Source organism: Enhydra lutris, unplaced genomic scaffold (assembly GCF_002288905.1).
Source record: "Enhydra lutris kenyoni isolate GAN:26980312 unplaced genomic scaffold, ASM228890v2 scaffoldscaffold93, whole genome shotgun sequence".
Lineage (NCBI taxonomy): Eukaryota > Metazoa > Chordata > Mammalia > Carnivora > Mustelidae > Enhydra > Enhydra lutris.
The window spans coordinates 2158665-2178012 of NW_019154177.1; the positions used below are offsets into that span (position 1 = coordinate 2158665).

Below are 19348 nucleotides of genomic sequence, written 5' to 3' on the forward strand. Positions count from 1 at the left end.
TTGGTTGTCCTGAGGGTGCTGTTTAGTGTCTACATATTTGTGGCTTTTCCAGTTTTTGATCTCTGGTTTCATTCTAATATTGTTGGAATAGACAGTGGGTATGATTTTAGTCTTCTTAAATGTGCTAAGACTTGTTTTGTGATCTATCCTGGAGAACGCTTCTGTGTTGTTGAGAAGGATGTGTATTCTGGTGGTGTTGGATAGAATGTTCTGTAGATGTTTGTTAGGTCCAGTTGGTTTAAGGTAGGTTCAAGTCCAGTTTCCTTGTTAATTTTGTCTGATCTATTCGTTGCTGGAAGTGGGTACTGAAGTCTTGTTGTCTATTTCTCTGTTAGTATTTGCTGAACAGATTTAGGAGCTTTGAGGTTAGGTGCATGGGTATTTATAATTATATTCTCTCTCGGTGAATTGACTGTCGTTACATAATGACCCTTTTTGTGTCTTTACAGCTTGTGACTTTTAAGTCTGTTTTATTTGATACATGTATAACTAGCTCTGTTCTCTTTTGCTTTCCATTTGGGTGGAATATCTTTTTCCATCCATTTACTTTGAGCCTAGTGTGCCATTAAAACTGAGGGAGTCTTTTCTAAGGCAGGATATAGTTGGGTCTTATTTTCTTTATCCATTCAGCCACTCTGTTCCTTTAATTGGAGAATTTAGTACATTTATGTTTAATAATTAGTAAATAAGGACATACTGGTGCCTTATTAGTCATTTTCTGGCTGCTTTCTACTACCCCGGTTCTTTTCTTCCTCTTTTGCTGTCTTCCTTTGTGAACTGATCATTTTCCAGAGAGGTATGCTTTGATTTCCTTTTCTTTATCTTTTGTGTGTCTACTATAGGTTTTTGCTTTGTGGTTATCCTGGGGCTTACAGAAAACATCTTACAGATAAAACAGTCTGTTTCAGGCTGATTACTAACCTAACTTCAGTCGCATACAAAAACCTTTCCTTTTTACTGCTCCTCCCATTTTAATGTCTTTGATGTCACAACTTATATCTTTTTATATTTTCTATTAATAAATTATTGTACCTATAGTTATTTTTAACATTCTTGTTCTTTAACTCTTACTGTTGAACACACAACCGTATTTCAGTATTAGAGTGTTTTGAATTTGACTGTGCACTTATGTGCACTTATGCACACTGTGTGTTCTGTAATTTCATGGTTTCTTTTTTTTTTTATTTTAAAGATTTTATTTATTTATTTGACAGACAGAGATCACAAGTAGGCAGAGAGGCAGACAGAGAGAGAGAGGAGGAAGCAGGCTCCCTGCCAAGCAGAGAGCCCGATGCAGGGCTCAATCCCAGGACCCTGGGATCATGACCTGAGCCGAAGGCAGAGTCGTAACCCACTGAGCCACCCAGGCACCCCTAATTTCATGTTTTCATTTCATTAATCAGCATCCTCTCATTTCATATTGAAAGATGCCTTTCGGCATTTCTTGTAAAGCAGATCTAGTGCTGATAACTCCTTCAGCTTTTGTTGCACAGGAATATCTTTCTCCATTTCTGAAGCACAGCTTTGCTGGGTAAAGTATTTTTGGTTGGTAGTTTTTTTCTTTCAGCACGTTGAATATATTATCCCACTCTGTCCTGGCTGCACGGTCTTTTGCTGAGCACTCTGCCAATAGCCTTACAGGGCTTCCCCTTAAATGTGAGAGATTTTTTTTCCCCTCTTACTGCTTTTATAATTTTGTCTTTGATTGTAGATTTTTTTTTTTAAAGATTCCACCCATCCATTTGACAGACAGAGATCACAAGTAGGCAGAGAGGCAGGCAGAGAGAGAGGAGGAAGCAGGCTCCCCGCCAAGCAGAGAGCCCAATGTGGGGCTCAATCCCAGGACCCTGAGATCATGACCCGAGCCGAAGGCAGAGGCTCAACCCACTGAGCCACTCAGGCGCCCGATTGTAGACAGTTTTATCATAATGTTTATTTATTTTTAAAAAGATTTTATTTATTTATTTGACAGACACAGCGAGAGAGGGAACACAAGCAGGGGGAGTGGGAGAGGGAGAAGCAGGCTTCCCACGGAGTAGGGAGCCCAATGTGGGCGTGATCCCAGGACCCCAGGATCATGACCTGAGCCGGAGGCAGATGCTTAACGACTGAGCCACCCAGGCGCCCCCATAATGTGTTGTATTTTATTTTTTAAAGATTTACTTATTAGAGAGCAAGAGTGCACACAGCAAGAGAGGCTGCAGGCAGAGGGAGAAGCAGGCTCCCTGCTAAGTAGGGAGCCCAGTGTGCAGCTCAATCCCAGGACTCCAGGATCATGACCTGAGCCGAAGGCCGATGCTTAACCTACTTAGCCATCCGGGCGCCCCATCATAATGTGTTTTAGAGAAGATATTTTTCAGCGGAAATTATTTGGAGACCTGTGAGCTTCATGAACTTGAAGGTCCTAGTTTCTGCCAAGATTTGGGAAATTCTTAGCTATTATTTCTTTATATGAGCTTTCTGTCTCTTTTTCCCTTTATTTTTCTGGGACTCCAGTAATGTGTGGATTGTTTCTTTTAATGGTATCCTATTGTTGACGTAGGAGTTCTTCATGCTTTTTCCTCCTGCATTCTCCTCTGAGTGGACAATTTCAAACTAACCTCAAGGGTTCTTTCCTGTGTGTGGTGCAGTTAGCAACAGGTGTCTTCCATTGCATTTTTCATTTCATTGTGTTCTTTGGCTCTAGAATTTTTGTTTTGCTTTTTTGTTTATGATTTATATCTATTAAACTTCAAATTTTGTGTATGGTTTTCTTAATTTCATTTAAATGTTTTCCTGTGTTTCTTAGAGCTCACTGAGCATCTTTAAAACAACGATTTTGAATTTTTTTTAATCGTGTAAGTCCTAAAGCTCCCTTTCTTTAGCATTAGTTATAGGAAAATTACTCTGTTCCTTTGGTGGTGTCATGTTTTCTTTCATGTTTCTTGAAGTCTGGTGTGATATCTTTGCATTCGAAGAGGCAGTCCCCTCTTCCTGTCACTGGCTTCGGGAGAAAAATACCTTCTGTCAACCCTGTTAGGGATTCTGAGGTGTTCTCAGACCTTCTGTGGATCCGTTTCGCCCACTCTTCTTGTTTCCTCGTGGGGAGGCTTTCTTAAAATTGTATGCCTTCTCTTAGTCCTGCAGCGCTAGGCCGGGTGCGGACAGACTCGCATTTGCTCTCCTCTGGTACTGAATACTCAGGCTTTAGTGCCTTTTTCCCAATCCTGCAGAGTCAGGCTGGCCTGTGTGTGCTCGCTAGCTGTCTCCCAAGTCTTGCCCTCACTGCCGTCGGGGACGTATGTACCCGGGGGTCCACCATGGGGGTGTGTGTGTGCAGGTGCGGCAGGCAGAGCACCCGGGGGTGCCGGTAGGCTGGCGGGGCGGACCTTCAGCTGAAGCATCCCCAGTGGCCCTGTGGCAGGCTTCCTGGGGGTCCACGAAGTGGCTCGTAGGATCTGTGGTCCTTTGTTACCCTCCAAGACCCAGACTGCCGCTCCCCCAGCTGCTCCCTGTCCTCCAGTCACTCGGGACACTTCAGTGTTCTGGATGGATGAGAGGGAGGTGGGTCTTTCTGGTTGCAAACCGCACAGCTAGGGAAGCTGAGGGCTCCCACACGCTCTTTCCCCTGTGGCAGGAATGATGGGCCAAGAAGGTCTCTCTTGGCCCGGGGTGTGACACAGACCAAACGAAACTGCCTCTTACATCTTCAGTGCATCCAGTCCTGGGTGTTTTGTTTTTTTTTTTTTGTTCTTTTGTTACTGTTTTGTTTTGTTTTGTTGTTGTTGTTTTGCTTCCATCATGTGTTGAAACTTCCCTGTTGGACTCCTGGACTTCCACAGAGACATTCTCTTCCGTGGGTGATGGTCAAATCCATGTTTGGATCCATCCATCCATCTTTGCAGGAAAGATGATAGAAAACTCTCATTATGCCACCTTGTCACTCCTCCTCAATGTGTGCCTGTTACGTCTTTTATAAATGTGAATCAGCCAAAATGGTTTTAAGTCCTTGCTTTTTTTTTTCTTCTTGGGATTTTTCACAGTTGTATAGTTTTCATGTGTCTCTGTCCCTTATAGTCATAATATTTACAATGTTTACCGAGCGTCTGTTGTTGCCCTTTACTGGAACCGACATAGTTGGTCTTCTCAGGTCTCGCTGTTGTCGGTTCTGTTGGTTTCTGTTACTTGAAATCAAAAGCATCTTCCCTGAGACATTTGTCTTGATTCTGTTTTCCTAAAGTCTAGGTTACATATCTGTACATGCACAACATTTCCTTCTGCTAAAAACTCTAAAATCGCACCTTTTTTTTTTCTCAATATGTCTATTACAAATCAGTTTTCCCTTAGCAATCAAATGTAAGTCAAGAAAAATACATACTTCCTTTTAGTGCTTCCTCTGCTTTCTGAGAATTGGTCTTTCCTGTGAGCCATTACTTTGAATAGACCTCTCCAAGAGCATAGTTTGTTTCTGTTTTTGGACATAAGTTACATTAAGTGCACAACTCTCAAGTTCATTGCTGGATTAATTTAGGTGTCATACACCAGTGGAATCACCACCCACAGTAAAATGTAGGATGTTTCTGATGCCCCAAGTTTCTCTTGTGCTCCTGCCCAGTTACTACTATCCCTCCAGGCAGGGGTGACCACTGTTCTAACTTCCGTTAACATTGATCAGTCTCTGTTTACGTGAGTGCAGTTATCCAGTTGTGTGTTCTTCCACATCTGCTCAGCATTGTAGGGTACATGTGTGTTCCTGAGTACATCAGTAGCTCATTCTTTTATGTTGTTGAGTAACATTCTGTTGTGTGAAAGTGTTGTGGTTTGCTTATCCATTTACCTGTTGAAAGACATTTGGGTGGTTTCCAGTTTGGCGACATTTTGAACAAACCTGCTCTGAACAATCTTGTACAAGTCTCGGCGGTCACGAGTCCTGGCACACGAGTGGAACTGCTGAGTTCAGAACAAGCATATGTTTAACTTGGGTTTCTAACTGCCCAACAGTATTCCTCTGTGGTTGGTACCTTTCCTGCCCCAGCAATGCACCGAAGTCCCCGTTCTCTGTACACTTGCCAGCAGCTAGCACTGATGATGTGAGTTTAATCTTTAGAAATTCTGGTGGGTAGGCAGTATAAGTAATCGTGCCATTGCAATATGTAATTTATATTAACAGCAGCACTTTAAAGGGCCTGTGAGGACTTTTGGGAAGTAATCATATTGTTTATTCAGATGTTCATAGCAGAGAAGGCAGTAGAAATACTTGGCTTTACTTAATAAGGAACAGACCGAGCTGAAGGCTACTGTACGTGTCCGGGGACAGAAGTGTGAACGTTGACACTTTACGCCCTGAGTATACTGAGGAGGGTACCAGTTACGTTCTTTGTGTTTTTGGATTCAGAGAAGTAAAGGAAACCACATAGTTCTTGCTATTTTCACATGGGAAGATATCTGGATTTAACAGATTGCTGGGAACAGCTAATCTGGACAGGATTCATTGTGGTTCCTTCTCCAGATCTGTCCTCTTCGGGGTCTGCCCTTCTCCAAGGCGAACGGACTCTCCTCGCGTCAGCCAGTTTCCAGGTAAGTGGGAATTCCTGAAAGGCAGTTTAGTCCTCAGAGTAGACTGTGTGTTTCCCGCCGTGGGGGTTGTTCATTTAAAAACCAGCACTGGGAATTCGCTCCGGGCTCCCAGCTGCCCGGTGACGCCCGACCTCTGCCTCTCCAGCCTCACTCACACACTTACCTAAGCTCCTGCTTAGCGTCTGGTCATGCTCCAACAGTGACAGAGCAAAGGACGTACAAAACTGAGTCCTCTACTGGCCTAGACCAGATGACTGCTAAAACCAGAACAGGTGAATATAAACAAAACTAAGCGAGTACCACGGAAAACAGAGAACGCAGGTATGTGCGGTCTGGAGGGCTCAGAGTTTCGAGGGGTATCGGATTGGCACTGCCTCTCACAGGATGGTGGCCATTTGGATACTTAGACAAGTAATGTGGGGGAATGGGGTGGATTTTAGCTTGGAGAAGATGTTGAGCAAAGGTTCACAATTAACACGTGTTAAACAGGAATCAGAAAACTTGTGAGAGCCGGTTTATTTTTGGCAGAGGGTAAACAAATGGTTAAATAAGTCGGAATGTGGCAGGCCTCAGATGTCTCGATGAGAAGTTGAAGGCTTTCTTCTGTAGGCCATCCATTAATGGTTTTTGAGGAAGAAAGGACAGGATACTGTTTTAGGAAACACCAGTAACTGACTGAGAAGTCATACAAAAAAGGTAACCCTTGTTCCACCAGGTGTAATTCATCTCATGCCTTCCTTAATCAGCCTCCTTTTTCTTAGACTTTCTCCCTACTTCCTTCCCACAATGTAATCAAAGAAATGATCCCAGTTCTTCCCACTCATGTACTTCTGGTGTCACTTTTTTATTGAGGTATAATGTGATAATAAGCTACACGTATTTAAAGTGTGTAACTCGGTAAGTTGTGACATACCTATGCACCCATGAAACTGTCACCACAATCAAGACAGTGAATGTATCCAGTCAGAGAACACACTGTGTGTGACTGGAGTCTCTCTGGATTTGAGACGTCTGTTGCTGTGACTGGTCTCCTTGGGTAAGTGAGCAGTGAGCCCTTGAACAGAATGTATGTTTTGCTGTTGTTGGGTAGAGGATCCTAAGAATGGATTAGCTTCCTTTTACCAGCTTAATGATTGACAACAACACATTTACTCTACAGTTACAGAATCCAGGTCAGAAGTCCAAAATGAGCTGGCCGGGTTGCGTTCCTCTGAAGGCTGTGGGGCAGAATCTGTCCCCTCACCTTCTAGCTTCTAGAGGTGGCCTGGGTTCTTTGGCTTGTGTCCTGTTCCTTCGTCCTCAGAGCTACTGGTGTGGCATCCTTAAACCTCAATTCTTCACGACTCCTGCTCTGTGACCTTCTTATTAGGCCTCTTGGTGACACTGGGCCCCGCCAATCGTCTGGGATAATTTGCCCATCTTAAAGTCCTCAACACCATCCCACCTGCAGTGCCTCTTGTTTTCGATAATTTTAATAATTTCATAGTTTGGAGGATACGGATGTGACCATCTGTCGGGGGCCGAGGTCAGGTCACGTCGGTGGAGTGTTGTTCAAATGCTTTACGTCCTTACTGATTTTGTCTACTTGTTGATTTATCAACTGTCGCGACGGGGGTACTGAAATTCGGGGCTGTCATGGAGATGTGTGCATTTCTCCCTGCAGTTCTCTGGTTTTCCTGCATGGATGTTGAAGCTGCTCCCAGGTGCATAAGCATTTGGGATGATTACGTCCTCTTCATCGTTTTCATTGAGAAATGAACTTTCCGTTGTTGGCCCTGAAGCTTGCTTTGCTATTTGATTAGTGTCAGTGTTGCATATCCTTTTTCATCCTTCTGTTTTAATGTATTTGTGTTTTTATTTATAGGTAACATGTAGTTCGTTGAGTTTTGCTTCTTTCAGTCCAATCTGGCAATCTGCCTTTTGATTGGGGGTATTTATTTATTTACTTATATATTTTTAAAAAGATTTTATTTATCTGACAGGGAGGAGAGGGAGAAGAGGCTCCCCACTGAGTAGGGACCCCCCACTTGGGGCTCGATCCCAGGACCCTGAGATCATGACCCAAGCCGAAGGCAGACACTCAGCTGACTGAGCCACCCAGGCACCCTCAGTGTGATTATTATTATTATTATTTTTAAAGATGTTATTTATTTATTTGACAGAGATCACTGACAGAGATTTCCTGTTCATACTGCCTTTGTTCCCTTTTTCTATTCTTACCTTCCTTTGGAAACTGAATATTGCTTAGGATTCCAGTTTCTTTTCTTCACTAGCTTACTAGCTATAAACCTTTGCTATTCTATTTTATCATTTTACTTTTTAAAGATTTATTTATTTGAGAGAGCGAGCACTGGAGAGAGAGAGAGAGTGAGCAAGCGCCAGGGGGATGCTGAGGGAGAAGCAGACTCCCTGCTGAGCAGGGGCCCGAGGCAGGACTCATCCTGTCCTGGGATCTTGACCTGAGCCGAAGGCAGACATTTATTTAACCGACTGAGCCACCCAGGCAGCCCCACCCTTTGTTATTTGTTGCTTAAGGTACGCATATTTATCGCCACTTACTTTCCAGTGATACTCCCACTGAACAGAAGAACGTTCAGTAGTGTTCCTCCACTCCTCTCTCCTCCCAGTATTTAATGCAGTTTGTGGCACATGCTTTCCTTGTACACGTGCTATAAACCCCACAATATTTGTTTTTGTTTAAGCAATTATCTTTCAAAGGGGTGTAGATAGTAAGGAATTTCTGATGTTTTTCATCTTTATGATGTATATCAGTGACTGACAGTTTGGGGGGATTTTGGCCCCTGGGACATTCGGAAATGGGAGGAGACATTTTGGTCGTTACAGCTTGCTGGGACCCGCTCCCGGCTCCTGGAGGATTGATGCCGGCCATGCTGCCCCCACGATGATTTAAAAGAATGATTTGGGGGCGCCTGGGTGGCTCAGTGGGTTAAGCCTCTGACTTTGGCTCAGGTCATGGTTTCAGGGTCTTGGTATCGAGCCCCGCATCGGGCTCTCTGCTCAGCGGGGAGCCTGCTTCCCCCCCCCCCCCCCCGCCCGCCAGCCTATAATCTCTAATAAATAAATAAAATCTTTTAGAAAAATGATTTGGTCCAAAACATCAGTAACAATGAGGTTGAGAAACGTCAGTGCTAGATCCTCATTCTCATCTGGTATCGTTTTTCCTTCTGCATGAGGGGCTTCTGCAAGGTTTCTCACAGTATGGTCCGCTGGTCACGAACTCTTTCAAGTTTGTAATGTCCCAAGAAGGCTTCATTTTGCCATTGTTTTAAAGTTCTAATTGGACCGTTTTTCCTCTTTCTAGTATATAATGTTCCATTTTCTTGTTTGCATTGCTTCCAGCGAAAAAGTCACTGTCGTATTTTATATTTGTTCCTTCACATTTATGTGTCTTTTTTCCTCGGGATGCTCGCAGGACCTCCGCTGACACTGGTTTGAGCTCGTTATTAAGGTGTGTCCGAGCATCGATTTCTCTGGGTCTTGTGTGCCTGTGGTTCCTCGAGTTTCTTGGGCCTGTGAACTTCCAAGTTCAGCAAACAATGAGCTGTTGTTTCTTCAGATGGTTCTCTGCTCCGCTCCCCTCCTTCTGTTTTCACGGACTCTGGGTGCACACGTTGGGCCCCCTGAAGTCACCCACAGCTCCCCGAGGCCATCTTTTTATAACGGTTTTCTCCTGTTTCACTTTTGATATTTTCTATTTTGTTGTCTTTGAATTTATTTTTCCTTCTTCAATGCCTGAACTGCCGGGGAGACTGTTGGGCGTGCTTTTCATCTCCCAGCGTTCTCACTTGCAGCTCTAGATGTTCCATGAAGGTCGTTTTAAAAAAGTCTTCTGTGGTTCTGTTAACTTTTTGGACATCTAGAATACAGTCCTAATAATTTTTAATGTTCTCCTCTCTTAATTTTAGCATCTGTGTTAGTTCTGGGTTGGTTTTAATGGATTAATTTTTTTCCTCATTAAGGATGTATTTTCCTGCTTCCCGGCAGACCTGATAATCTCTGATTGGATGGCGGACACTGTATATTGTACATTATTGGGTTCTGCATACTTCTGTGTTCCTATAAAATATTCTTTTTTTTTTTAAAGATTTTATTTATTTATTTGACAGACAGAGATCACAAGTTGGCAGAGAGGCAGGCAGAGAGAGAGGAGGAAGCAGGCTCCCTGCTGAGCAGAGAGCCCGATGCGGGGCTCGATCCCAGGACCCTGGGATCATGACTTGAGCTGAAGGCAGAGGCTTTAACCCACTGAGCCACCCAGGCGCCCCCCCCTATAAAATATTCTTAAGCCTCATTCTGGGGTTAAATTACTCGAAACAAGTGTGTTTCTTTCACATCTGGCTTCTAAGACACATTAGGTGATGCAGACGGTGTGCAGTGTAGGGTCGCCTGGTGCTTCGAGTGTTTTACCCAGCATCTACGAACCGTGTAATTTGCCCGTTTGACTGGTGGGAACAGAAACTATTTCCACCCTTTATGAGCACCGGTGCTGCTCCCTCGAATCCTGGGTGATTCCTCCCCTGCCTCGGGGGTCTCACCACGCCTGTGCCCTGCTGGGTACTCTGCTGGGTACTCGAGAGGGAACCTCCGCAGCTCTCGTTGCTTCTCTCCTGGTGCAGCTTTCCTCTGCAGGGCTCTGTCCTGAGACCTCAGTGCCCGGATGTCCCCCGAGACTCCACATCCTCTCTCTGTTCCGGGAGGCTGTTGGGCAGACCCCCCTTCCCTCCTCCCCGCCCCCCGGTCTGCACCCTCGCCTGGAAACTCAGGGCAGTGAGCGGGAGCAACTGTGGGACTCCCCTTGTTGCCTTTACTGGTTCTTAGGGATCACTGGTCTTTGTTGTAGGAGAGTCACCGTCTTGGAAACTTATTTCCTGTGTTTTGTCTGGAATTTTTTGGTTAGTTCATACAGGAGTGCGGATCTGATCTTGTTAGTCTCCTCTTGACCACAGCTTGATCCTTTTTATGTTGTTGTCTTTGAATTTATTAAACTTTTTATAAACCATAAGCTTTATTTAGGGTGGATCTAGCCCAGCTTCACTCCGGGACTGTTTCTCAGGGGCCCCAGGACCACCCTGTAATCCAGTGACTTGCTAGAAGCACTCATGCAACGCCGGGCCATGACTTAGGGCCAAAAACGATTACAGCAAAGGATACAAAACAGGAACAGAAGGAAAAAGGTCCTTGCACGTGGAAGCCAGAGAAATCAGATACAGGTCCTCCCTTTGTGAGCCCGGCGTGCAGGGCCTCTGTTTCTGGCTGTGAGCCACAGAGATGTGCGGATGGCTCTCCCTGGGGGAGCCTGGGAAGCCAGAGTTCTTAAAAGGAGGCCACCCTTGGGCACACGCCCGCTGTTGAGAGCTCTGGGTGCCGAGAGGCTTTCAGGCTCAGGTCATGGTCTCCCTTCTCTTGGGGTTGCCCTTCTGTCCTGCCTGCTGTTCAGATACAGAAACGTTTCTTCCAGATCCGTCGCTGTGGACACCGGCAGACCTAGTCCACCTGCTCTCTTGTGGTTAGAAACAGAAATCTCACGAGCTGACTTAGCCATTTTAAAACAAAAGTCACTCACCCAGTTTCAGATACAGATTAAAGAATAAGTAGGACGTCCCGGGACCGCCTCCAGCTCCCAGCACACGCTCCCTCCGGTAACACCCGCTACTGTCTTTCAGATCTTCCTCTGTCACTTACATATGAACCTTTGTAGTCATAAACATACACAGGATCGTGCCGCGCAGACTGGTCTCCGTATCACGCGTGTTTCCTAATCCGTACAGAGACAGACTTCATTTTTAAAATGGCCACTAAAATCTTTAAAAAAAAAAAGGCGGGGGCGCCTGGGTGGGTCATTGGGTTAAGCTTCTGCCTTCGGCTCAGGTCGTGATCCCAGGGTTCGGGGTGGAGCCTCGCGTCCGGCTGTCTGCTCGGCAGGGAGCCTGCTTCCGCCTCTCCCTCTGCCTGCCTCTCTGCCTACTTGTGATCTCTGTCTGTCAAATAAATAAATAAAATCTTAAAAAAAAAAATAAAATGACCACATAAGGCGCTTTAGTATGGACGTGCCGTATGTCCCATGTCCTCCAACCGCGCTCCTACAGGGGACACTCATGTTTGCTTTTCATCCTCCGGAGCGTGGCAAGGGTCCTTGAGCGCGTCTTTGCCCTCTGAGGGCTTTTGGACACTAAATTCCTACATGCGACAGAACGGGACTGGATGACGTGTGCATCTGAAGTCTGGGTGGATCCTGTCACGTTGCCCCCACCCGGGTAGACCGACTCAGGGCCCTGGTCCGCGGGTGGGCGGCCCAGCCGGCCTCTCTCGGCCCATGGTGGTTGCCGACGGGAGCACATTCTCCCGCTTCTGTGGCATCGTCGTGGGTGCACTGCTTGTTTGCGTTGTTGGCTTGTGGGTTCATCTCTTTTGTTACTTACGGAAATTCAGAATATTGCCTTTTGTTTCTAGTTTTAGAAGTTTTACATTTTTATGTGGTTATATCTGTCAATCTCTGAGGATTTTTTGCTCTCTATATTTCAAGCTTTTAAACCCTTTTATTCTATTTTTGCTTTTTCTTTAAAATTCTACTCCAACAGAAATTTTCGTGTGTGCCGTGAAGAGACTCACCTTAATTTTTTTCTCAAATAGACAGTCATTTGTTATGATACTATTTAGTGACTAATTCAGCTTATTTTAGCTAATTTGAAAGTTGCTTAATCCTCTACAGTTCTTAGAACCCTGGGTCTGTTTCACTGAGTCTTAGTCCATACTAGGCCACTGTTTCACTTTCTCTCTTGCTATACCTACTTTAGCTATATATATATATATATATATATATATATATATATATATATATATGATAGGGCAAGTCTCCTCCCCAAATTCTTTCACAACTATTTTTGGTTATTCTTAGACACTGGAGGTAGGTAGGACGTCTTACTGTTGTTAGTAGGAACACTGTAATACTTCATGTTCTTAGAACACAGAGATGATGGTGGCCAGCGTGGCCGACACTGACCTAGCCCAGGGGTATGCCAGACCCTAAATGAAGAGCTTCCTGTTGAACATTCCTTATTAATTTCTCACAGTAACCCTATGAATGAGGTACTGTTTTTGTATTCATTTCACAAAGAGGAAACATCAAAGCCATTTCTCAGATAGCCCCGTAGCTGTCTTGCCTTCCTTCTGTCCGTACTGCAAACTCTACCCCTTTCCTAGGTGGCGGCTTTATGGCTAAGGAGAAACCTGTTTGGTATTTCAGGAGTCCGTGACCTTCAAGGATGTGACAGTGGATTTTACCCAGGAGGAATGGAAACAGCTGGATCCTGTCCAGAGAGATCTGTTCAGGGATGTGACACTGGAGAACTACACGCACCTGGTCGCCATAGGTGAGGGCGGCCCCTGGGCTGCTGGTCTGGGGTATGCAGCAGGAGGGGTCTCTCGGGCTTCGGTGAGTTTTGGCCTTTAATGAAGTTAGGGAACCTAAGATTCCTAAATTCTGAAAGGCTGTCAAAAGGTGTCTCCTCTCCTAGCAAGTAGAAGTACAAACGAGTTAATTTTTCTGAGTCCACATCGGTTCCCACGTTTTACCACGTCTGGGGATCTGTCACGTTGAGGCTTTATGTGCTCTTCCTCCTGTCGGACTTGTCCCGTGTAGCGCTTTCCTCCTATAATCAGGCACCTTTTCCCCCATGGGCAGGACTCCAAGTTTCCAAACCTGATGTGATTTCCCAGTTAGAGCAAGGGACGGAGCCGTGGACCGTGGAGCCTGGCATCCCAGGAGGTGCTTTCGGAGGTGAGTAACGGGCGCCTGCTGGACGGGTGTCATGGACTCTGACCATTAGCCTGACGAGAGGGTTTTCTGTCCAAAATGCAGACGGACTTGCTTCTCTTTAGCATTTCCTGTGGAGAGAGGAGAACCCATCTGGACTCTCAGGGCTTTGTCAGAACACTAACCGTCTCAACATGTACTCTGTTTGCATACTCCTCCCAGAGGCGGTCTCCTTCCTGCTCTTTTCTGAAGGCAGCCCCTTGACCTGCACTCTGGATTCCACCTTTCCCCACCTCCTTTGGGACCCTGGTCTCTTAATTCAGCCCTTACCATGTGTTCCGGCCTGCAGGCTCGATGACTAGGACCTCGCGACAGAAACAGTGCCTGACAGCCACATGCTTTTACTCTTCATCCTTTTGGCCACCATCCAGTCCTCCTTGCTTTCCCAGCCACACTCTCCCGAAAGTGAGCTCCATTCCCGCAGTCTCATTTATCACTTGTTCCTTAAGCTCTGACCCTATCCTTGAAATTGTGAATAGTTTTCCTGTAAACCATGAATTCCCAGACTGCACAGAAAGGCACTTCAAAGATCTGAGCCTGAAAAAATACACGGATCGGTCATGCTAGGTGAGGGACAGAGCTCCAGCGTCAGTGACAGGGAGTACGGGCTCTTTTTGTGGGGAGAAAAGAAAGCACTCCCATGTTCAAATTTGAGAAGTGCTGGGTCATCAAATTCTAGCAGGTTTCTTACTGAAAGGCCACTCAGATTTCTTAACTATGTAACAGGCCAGATGAACTTCCCACAGGGTTGCATAGAATGCAACCTTCTTCCTCCCCATCCCCGCCAACCGTGAAGGCTTTTCACACTGCGCCCTTTAAAATCTTCCTCTTAGAAGATGGTTTCACGGAACACAGTTTAGAAAAGTGACTTTAGAAAAATTAAGAGCTTTATTAAACCATGCTTAACTTTTGAAAAGTCATTTTATTACAAATGAAAGTTTTAAAAAACCCCGACTTGAGCAAATAGAAAGCAATTTAAAAATATTTAACTGTGTACCAAAAAATCCTAGACTTTTCACAAAACGCTTCAGTCATCACCAAAGAGAGAGATTTAGGTAAAAATCGCACTAGACACCTCACGTTGCGTGGATGACGTCGATGGTCCCGGTGATCCATTCGGTAGGCAGGACACGGTCGCTTGAAATCCTTGGCCCCGTTCCTTGGCGGACTTCTGGTTACTGGAATGGGACCCCACGATGGCGGTCCTCGTAAGCCAGCCGCTGGCCTGCGCTCCACAGCATTCTGAGTGGTTGTCACTGCTGGCTTGGCTGCTTCTATTTCTGGAAGAAAAACGCACAGCTTTACAGACACGTACGGGTACCTGGAAGTTGTAAGTGTCCCTAAAGGAAAGTGGCTGCTGGTCGCGGGCCTTGTCTGCATTCTTCTCCTTACCCTCCTCATGCCGTCGTCTCTGGGCCCGTAGAGACCCGGCCCCCACAGAATCCTGACACGCATCTTACCTCACGAGTCTACCTTGGTCTCCTCCTGCGGCCTGGCTGTGAGCCCCCCGACAGCTGCCCCACACGCAGGGGTGTGGCAGTCCTGGGGCCGAGGCCCACGGCTTTGCAGCAGTAAAGTGAGAATTCCTCTTTGCCCTAGGAATGGTGGTGTTCGGTCTGGCCTTCTGGAACGCTCCTTCATTCTTTGCCCTACGCAGATCTAAGACAGGCCGGCATGGGTAACGTCGGTCACGTGCTCGTTGCTTTCAGCGGTAACTCCAGCCACGGCCGGACGCCCTTTTCCCCTTTCACAGCCTCAGACCCATGGTTTCCGTATTCCTCACTGTGAACTCCTTGGAGAAGGTATTTTTTATGGCCAGCTGCTGTACAAATAGGTCTTTCTTGGTGGTTCTGCTAGTGAAACATACCCATTCCTTGTACTGCACAACTGGCCATTCCCCCAAACTCTGCGGGTCTGCGCTGAAAGGGTCCAGCTGTTTCGGGTCGGCCTGGGCTTCCAGATGCCCTGCCTGTAGCCAGGGCACACGGGGCGGAGGGGGTGGGGGGCTGTCCTGTGTCTCTGCCTCACGGCACACCCTTGCAGTGACGATGGTGGTGACTGTGGTCCTCTCCTGTCACCAGTGGAACCAAAGAAACGTGTTATTACACAGCTCCATTTCCGTACTCTGAATCTGCTAGCACTGATTCCCCTGCTGCTTCAGTTTTCCTCTCCCTGGTCTTAAGCAACATTCCGCCTCCTGGTTATGTATCTGTCTGTTGTTTGTGTGCAGAAAAACTGCTATCATTAGTCCGTTTTAGTCCGCGTGTTACCCTATCTTCAAGGGACTTTGCCTGCTCTGTTCTTTTCTCACAGACTTTCCTGTTGCTTTTCCTATTCTTTTGGTGCTGTTCGTGCTGATCCTCCATGTATCTGAACATCTGGGTGGTTCTACTTCTGGCATCTTCCGCCCCCACAAACACTATAGTCTGGTCCCTTGGTTCTCTTCCCAATTCTCTGAATGCCTAGAGTTGAACTTGTCTTCCTCCCTTGAAGTCCTCTGCGCCGCTCCCATTCCCTGCAGAGATGCAGCCGTTGGCTCAGGTTCGCAGCTGACAGCAGGGCCTAGCGGGCCAGGTCTTCCCCAGTTGTCCTCACTTGAAATCTTCCTTCACAGACTTTTGTTTGCTGCTCATTGGCAATCAGTCCCAGCTCAGACTTGCTTTAGTCTGATGGGGTCTCCTCTCACCATCACTCATCTCTGTGGTCAGTTTCTAATTTACTGTTACCTTCTGGTTCTTCGAAATTACCTATGAAACTGAGTGTGAGACATTCCCTTGCCACTTTCATATTTTATTTATCGTTATCCTTTGCTCTTTCCAGCTTTTCCCCTAATGGCTATACCAGGACATCCTTCAGATTTCCTAAGGGCTTCAGTTTTAGCTTCATGAGGTCCTTCCCACAACAGCAATGATTTTTCCCCTTCAATGTAGAGATTATAGACATTTTCTTTCTCTTTCAGACTGTGAGACAAGACCAGAAAAGAGAAGATCAGCCCCAGAGCCAAATATCTCTGAAGAACAGCCATCTCAGGAGGCAGTCGTGGAGAAGCAGCGAAGGGATGATCCCAGTAGTTCTAACTTTTTGGAGAGTTGGGAGTATGAAAGCAGTGTAGGGAAGCACCAGGCAAGCCGACAGACGCCGGCAGGAGAACGGAAAGTCACTGAAAAGACAACGCCCGCCTGGGAGAGAGGCCCTGTGACGAACGACTTTACAAAAAGCATCAGTGTGAGTTCAAGCCTTGTAACACGAGAAAAAGCGTCAGAAGAGACCTCGACTAAAACGAGTGCCAAACAGAATGCAAACCCAGTTAAGAAAGAGAAATCGTGTAAGTGCAACGAATGCGGGAAAGCTTTTAGTTACTGTTCGGCTCTTATTCGCCATCAGAGAACACATACAGGCGAAAAGCCCTACAAATGTAACGAATGTGAGAAAGCCTTCAGCCGGAGTGAGAACCTTATAAACCACCAAAGGATTCACACTGGAGATAAACCGTATAAATGCGATCAGTGCGGAAAAGGCTTCATTGAGGGCCCGTCTCTTACTCAACATCAGAGAATTCACACTGGAGAGAAACCCTATAAATGTGACGAATGTGGGAAAGCCTTTAGTCAGAGGACCCACCTGGTGCAGCACCAGAGAATTCACACCGGGGAGAAACCATACACTTGCAATGAGTGTGGAAAAGCCTTTAGCCAGAGGGGCCACTTCATGGAACATCAGAAAATTCACACCGGAGAGAAACCCTTTAAGTGTGATGAATGTGACAAAACCTTTACCCGGAGCACACACCTTACTCAGCACCAGAAGATCCACACGGGCGAGAAAACCTACAAATGCAACGAGTGCGGGAAGGCGTTCAACGGGCCGTCGACGTTCATCCGCCACCACATGATCCACACCGGGGAGAAGCCGTACGAGTGCAACGAGTGCGGGAAGGCCTTCAGCCAGCACTCGAACCTCACGCAGCACCAGAAGACGCACACGGGGGAGAAGCCGTACGACTGCGCCGAGTGCGGGAAGTCCTTCAGCTACTGGTCGTCCCTGGCGCAGCACCTGAAGATCCACACGGGGGAGAAGCCGTACAAGTGCGCCGAGTGCGGCAAGGCCTTCAGCTACTGCTCGTCGCTCACGCAGCACCGGCGGATCCACACCCGGGAGAAGCCCTTCGCTTGCGGTGAGTGCGGGAAGGCCTTCAGCTACCTGTCCAACCTCAACCAGCACCAGAAGACCCACACGCAGGAGAAGGCGTACGAGTGCAAGGAGTGCGGCAAGGCCTTCATCCGCAGCTCGTCGCTGGCCAAGCACGAGCGGATCCACACCGGCGAGAAGCCCTACCAGTGTCACGAGTGCGGCAAGACCTTCAGCTACGGCTCGTCGCTCATCCAGCACCGGAAGATCCACACGGGGGAGCGGCCGTACAAGTGCGGCGAGTGCGGGCGTGCCTTCAACCAGAACATCCACCTGACCCAGCACCAGCGCATCCACACGGGCGCCAAGCCCTACGCGTGCGCCGCGTGCGGCAAGGCCTTCCGCCACTGCTCATCGCTGGCGCAGCACCAGAAGACACACGCGGAGGAGAAGCCCCACCAGTGCGGCCAGTGCGACAAGGCCTTCAGCCAGAGCTCCCACCTGGCGCAGCACCGGCGCGTCCACACCGGCGAGAAGCCCCACCAGTGCGGCGAGCGCGACAAGGCCTTCAGCCGCGGCGCGCACCCGACCGAGCACCAGACCGCGCACGCGGCCCAGAAGCCCTGCGACGGCCGCGAGTGCCGCAAGGCCCTCAGCCAGCGCCCGCGCGCGCGCTCCGGGGACAGACCTTTTGGCTGCGGCGACTGCGGAAAAGCCTTCCGGTATCGCTCGGCCCTCAGCAAGCACCAGAGGCTGCACCCGGGCATCTGATGCGAGCCGGTCCGCTCGGTCCCCGGCCGCGTCCCCAAGGAGTGGAGCGACGGGAGAAATGGGGTGGGCCCTGCGGCCTCTCCTCCATGTGCTGGGGCGTGGACAGGACATGGGCTGGGGCGACCGGCTGTGACATCTGGCAGCTCGGGGACACTGCAGAATGGCACCGTTTGACGCTTCGGTTTGCTCTGTGAATGAGGGAGTTGGATAGAGGGTTTCAGGGGCTGTTCGGAGTTTTCTATCCCAATTTTGTATATTCACAATCTCTTTGTGATTAGGATTACTCTGCGTCAGCGCTGGGCTGTGTCGCCGCTAGAGTGTGTCTGTCTCTGCATGTTTGGCTAATAGAAAGCATTTGTGCTTCAGCAACTAGACGGGGACCTGTGAGGCTCCTGTTCTCATGCATTAAGTTGATTAAGTAACTGGTTCCTAATAAAAAGAATTATAAAGCATTCTTAAGTAATTCAGAATGTATACTGGCTCACCTCGGGGTGAGGATTAAACCTTCCCATTCCGATTTCTTGGAGTATGCCTTACCATCTTAGGAGTCGGTCACCACCACGGAGACGGGCTGCAGCTAAACCAGCGCTACTTACCCCTCCCTGAACAGTGGACTCGCTGCAGGGCCATTAGGAAATTTTGCCAAGGCCCCAGCCTTGGAGAGGGACCTTGGGAAGGACCAGGATTCGGTGTCTTTTATAAACTCGTAATGTGCAGCCCAGAAGGAACTGGAGCAGATCCCCCACTCCTGCAGTCGGTAGCCTCCTGTGGGCCCTCCCAGAAGCCGCCCATCATTTGCACACACAATTTCGACTGTCACCCTGTTCTATTAAGTTGGGTTCTCACATGCTCTGGGAGGTAAGGTTAATTTATTTCCCTCACCAGAGTGCAGAAATTAAACAGCTGCGTAAAGGTCATTTTGTCGGCTTTTCCTTGGCCCCAGATACCAAGGGCAGACGGCAGTGCTAATGACGTCCGTGGCCGTGGGCAGCTGCCGGCCTGCGCGGCCACCCGAGGCAGACCCGGTCAGGATAACATGTGAGCCGAGCTCCAGGGCAG

The 19348-nt window shown here is 47.7% G+C and overlaps 1 protein-coding gene across 1 annotated transcript in view; it reads left to right on the top strand.

Annotated features, from left to right (window-relative positions):
- Positions 1–18768, top strand: part of LOC111138601 — an 896555-nt gene extending 877787 nt beyond the window's left edge. The window contains exon 38 of the mRNA XM_022490616.1: positions 16703–18768. Within this exon, the coding sequence (XP_022346324.1) occupies positions 16703–18289 (1587 nt within the window). The 3' untranslated portion in view covers positions 18290–18768. The remainder of the gene's footprint in view (positions 1–16702) is intronic.
- Positions 18769–19348: the final 580 nt, after the last annotated feature.